At 66.6% G+C, this 4,560-nt stretch overlaps 1 protein-coding gene across 1 annotated transcript in view; it reads right to left on the bottom strand.

Annotated features, from left to right (window-relative positions):
- The window catches only part of CACNA1A (calcium voltage-gated channel subunit alpha1 A), a gene marked incomplete at its 5' end in the record, with an annotated part of 47,579 nt that overhangs the window by 33,054 nt on the left and 9,965 nt on the right, over positions 1 to 4,560 (bottom strand). The window contains 3 exons of the mRNA XM_041410759.1: positions 3 to 169; positions 560 to 1,288; positions 4,365 to 4,471. Coding sequence (XP_041266693.1) covers positions 3 to 169; positions 560 to 1,288; positions 4,365 to 4,471 — 1,003 coding nt within the window. The remainder of the gene's footprint in view (positions 1 to 2; positions 170 to 559; positions 1,289 to 4,364; positions 4,472 to 4,560) is intronic.

Genomic DNA, 4,560 nt, shown 5'->3' with positions numbered 1-4,560 from the left:
GCCCACGGAGGGGGGCGCGGGGGGGTCGGTGGTCGTGGCCAGTTTGTTGTTCTTCATGTTGTCGATGTCCTCGGCCACGGGGGGGTCCCGGCGCCCCAAATCCTGCTGGATGGGGCGGGTGGTCGACAGGATGGGGGGGCCCGACGGTACCGGGGGCGGCTGCGGCTCCCTGCAGAGAGGAGGGGGCTCAGAGGGGAGACCCCCGGAACCCCGAGAACCCCCCCGGGGAGCCGGGAACGCCCCCCGAGAGGCTCGACATCCGGAGCGGTCCCACCCTGGTGGTCCTGGGGGGGCTCTGGAGGGTTCTGGAGGGGCTCTGGGGGGGATCTTGGGGGTCCTGGTGTTCTGAAGGGGGCTCTGGGGAGGCTCTGGCGGGTCCTGGAGTTCTGGAGGGGGTTCAGGGGGGCTCTGGGGAGTCCTGGGGTTCTGGAGGGGCTCTGGGTCTGGGGCATCTTGGGGGTCCTGGGGTTCTGGGAGGGCTCTGGGGTGTCCTGGAGTGTTCTGGAAGGATCCTGGGGGCTTCTGGGGGGTTCTGGGGGGTCCGTCCGGCCCCCCTCACCTCCTCCTGCGGTGCCGCCGCTCCTTGTCCTCCCTCCTGCCCTCGCCGTCGTAGCCGGGGGGGGGCCCGTGCCGGTGCCGCCTCCGCCGCTCGCCCTCCCCGTGCTCGCCGTCGCCCTCTCCCCTCGGCGGCCGCCCCCCTTCCCGGTGCCGCGGCCGCCTCTCGGGCCTGGCTCCCTCCTCTCCCTCCTCTCCGGGCCCTCTCCGGTGCCCCCGGTGCCTCCGGTGCTCCCGTTCCGGCGGGGACCCCGCGCGCCCCTCGCGGCTCCGGTGCCGCGCTTTGTGCCGCTCGCCCTCGCCGTAGCCGCGCTCCTGGCTCGGCTCCCGCTCCGCTTCGCGGCTGCTGCTGCGGGCTCGGCGGCCACCGGGAGGGGGTCCCGAGGGCTCTGCGGGCCGGGGGCCGTGCTCGGCCGGGGGGTACCGCGGCTGCCGGCGCAGCTCCTCGGGGCGGAGCGGCCCGAAGCGGGGCTCGCCCGGCGGGGGCTCGCCCGGCCGCGTTTTGTTGGTGTTGTTGTTGCGGTTCTCCTGCGGATCCACCACCAGGGGCCGGTCCAGGTGTGTCTTCATGTCCGGCCGCAGGTGGCGAGCGTAGGGAACCTTCCAGCGCTCCTCGGGGTCCAGCTCGCTGTAGAGAGCCTCGCGGCTGGCCAGCAGGTTCTGCTTGCGCAGCTCGCTCGTGCGCTGCTCCCACACCGACTTGGAGGACTTCTGGTTCTTCTGCTGCTCCTTCCTGCGGCCCACGGGGGTGGCATTGGGTCGGGAGGGCTCGGGGTGAGGGTGGAGATGGGATGGAGGGGAGGTTGGGGTTGGGATGGAGCCGGGATAGAGCAGGGAGGGGATGGGATGGGATGGGATGGGATGGGATGGAGCTGGGGCTGTTTTGGGATGGAGGAGAGGGTCAGGATGGAGTTGGGATGGGATGGAGCCAGGATGGGGCAGAGAGGGGCTGGGATGGAACTGGGACAGATCTGGGATGGAGGAGAGGGTAGGGATGGGATGGAGGACAGGATGGAGCAGGGATAGGGCAGGGATGGGGCTGGGATGGAGGTGAGGATGGATCTGGGATGAGGCTGGCATGGAGCTGGGACAGATTCGGGATGGAGGATGGGATGGAGGAGAGTGTGGGGATGGGATGGAACTGGGGCAGGTCTGGGATGGGGTTGGGATGGAGCCGGGCAGGATCCAGGATGGAGGAGAGGGAGGGGATGGGATGGAGCCAGGATAGAGCAGGGATGGGGCTGGCATGGAGTCGAGGATGGATCTGGGGTGGAGCTGAGATCGATCCGCAGATGGAGCTGGGATGGATCTGAGGTGGATCTGCAGATGGATCCTGGATGGAGCTGAGGAAGGAGCTGAGATGTAACCAGGATGAGGATGGAGCTAGGATGGAGCCGAGATCGATCCGCAGATGGAGCTGGGATGGAGCCAGGATGGAGACGGGATGGAGCCAGGATGGAGCTGGGATGGAGCCAGGATTGAGCCAGGATGGAGCTGGGATGGAGCCAGGATTGATCCGCAGATGGAGCTGGGATGGAGCCGGGATGGAGCTGGGATGGAGCCAGGATTGATCCGCAGATGGAGCTGGGATGGAGCTGAGATGGAGCCAGGGCGGATCTGGGCATGATGCTGAGGAAGGATCCAGGATGAAGCCAGGATGGAGCTGAGGAAGGAGCTGAGATGGAGCTGGGATGGAGCCGGGATGGAGCCGGGACAGAGCTGGGAAGGAGCTGAGATGGAGCCGGGACAGAGCTGGGAAGGAGCTGAGATGGAGCCGGGACAGAGCTGGGAAGGAGCTGAGATGGAGCCGGGACAGAGCTGGGAAGGAGCTGAGATGGAGCCGGGACAGAGCTGGGAAGGAGCTGAGATGGAGCCGGGACAGAGCTGGGAAGGAGCTGAGATGGAGCCGGGACAGAGCTGGGAAGGAGCTGAGATGGAGCCGGGACAGAGCTGGGAAGGAGCTGAGATGGAGCCGGGACAGAGCTGGGAAGGAGCTGAGATGGAGCCGGGACAGAGCTGGGAAGGAGCTGAGATGGAGCCGGGACAGAGCTGGGAAGGAGCTGAGATGGAGCCGGGACAGAGCTGGGAAGGAGCTGAGATGGAGCCGGGACAGAGCTGGGAAGGAGCTGAGATGGAGCCGGGACAGAGCTGGGAAGGAGCTGAGATGGAGCCGGGACAGAGCTGGGAAGGAGCTGAGATGGAGCCGGGACAGAGCTGGGAAGGAGCTGAGATGGAGCCGGGACAGAGCTGGGAAGGAGCTGAGATGGAGCCGGGACAGAGCTGGGAAGGAGCTGAGATGGAGCCGGGACAGAGCTGGGAAGGAGCTGAGATGGAGCCGGGACAGAGCTGGGAAGGAGCTGAGATGGAGCCGGGACAGAGCTGGGAAGGAGCTGAGATGGAGCCGGGACAGAGCTGGGAAGGAGCTGAGATGGAGCCGGGACAGAGCTGGGAAGGAGCTGAGATGGAGCCGGGACAGAGCTGGGAAGGAGCTGAGATGGAGCCGGGACAGAGCTGGGAAGGAGCTGAGATGGAGCCGGGACAGAGCTGGGAAGGAGCTGAGATGGAGCCGGGACAGAGCTGGGAAGGAGCTGAGATGGAGCCGGGACAGAGCTGGGAAGGAGCTGAGATGGAGCCGGGACAGAGCTGGGAAGGAGCTGAGATGGAGCCGGGACAGAGCTGGGAAGGAGCTGAGATGGAGCCGGGACAGAGCTGGGAAGGAGCTGAGATGGAGCCGGGACAGAGCTGGGAAGGAGCTGAGATGGAGCCGGGACAGAGCTGGGAAGGAGCTGAGATGGAGCCGGGACAGAGCTGGGAAGGAGCTGAGATGGAGCCGGGACAGAGCTGGGAAGGAGCTGAGATGGAGCCGGGACAGAGCTGGGAAGGAGCTGAGATGGAGCCGGGACAGAGCTGGGAAGGAGCTGAGATGGAGCCGGGACAGAGCTGGGAAGGAGCTGAGATGGAGCCGGGACAGAGCTGGGAAGGAGCTGAGATGGAGCCGGGACAGAGCTGGGAAGGAGCTGAGATGGAGCCGGGACAGAGCTGGGAAGGAGCTGAGATGGAGCCGGGACAGAGCTGGGAAGGAGCTGAGATGGAGCCGGGACAGAGCTGGGAAGGAGCTGAGATGGAGCCGGGACAGAGCTGGGAAGGAGCTGAGATGGAGCCGGGACAGAGCTGGGAAGGAGCTGAGATGGAGCCGGGACAGAGCTGGGAAGGAGCTGAGATGGAGCCGGGACAGAGCTGGGAAGGAGCTGAGATGGAGCCGGGACAGAGCTGGGAAGGAGCTGAGATGGAGCCGGGACAGAGCTGGGAAGGAGCTGAGATGGAGCCGGGACAGAGCTGGGAAGGAGCTGAGATGGAGCCGGGACAGAGCTGGGAAGGAGCTGAGATGGAGCCGGGACAGAGCTGGGAAGGAGCTGAGATGGAGCCGGGACAGAGCTGGGAAGGAGCTGAGATGGAGCCGGGACAGAGCTGGGATGGAGCCAGGATGGGTCTGGGATGGAGCCAGGGTGGATCCGGCCATGCCGCTGAGGAAGGATCCAGGATGGAGCTGGGATGGAGCTGGGATGGAGCCGGGACAGAGCTGGGATGGAGCCGGGACAGAGCTGGGATGGAGCCGGGACAGAGCTGGGATGGAGCCAGGATGGGTCTGGGATGGAGCCAGGGCGGATCCGGCCATGCCGCTGAGGAAGGATCCAGGACGGACCCCAGCACGGAGCCCGGGTGGGTCCAGCCTGGCTCGGGGATGGCTTTGGGGATTTTTGGAGCGGGGGATGGAGCCGAGGCGATCCCGGCGGGCTCGGGACACTCACATGGTCACCGACATGTTGGCTGCGGACAGCGGGCTGACCTCGGCCACCTCCTTCGCCTTCTGCAGCGCCAGCTTCTGGTTGGCGGCTTCCTCCTCCTCCTGCTCATCCTGCACAGCCCCAGCGCCACGTCCAGCCCGGCTCCGAGCCCCCCGGGACCCCCCAAAACCCCCCCATGCCAAAAACTGAGCCCAAAACC

Source organism: Onychostruthus taczanowskii, unplaced genomic scaffold, assembly GCF_017590055.1.
Source record: "Onychostruthus taczanowskii isolate IOZ18803 unplaced genomic scaffold, ASM1759005v1 scaffold331, whole genome shotgun sequence".
In the NCBI taxonomy this organism is placed as follows: Eukaryota; Metazoa; Chordata; class Aves; order Passeriformes; family Passeridae; genus Onychostruthus; species Onychostruthus taczanowskii.
The sequence above is the reverse complement of the archived record's forward strand: the minus strand, read 5'-3'. Positions and strand labels throughout refer to the sequence as shown.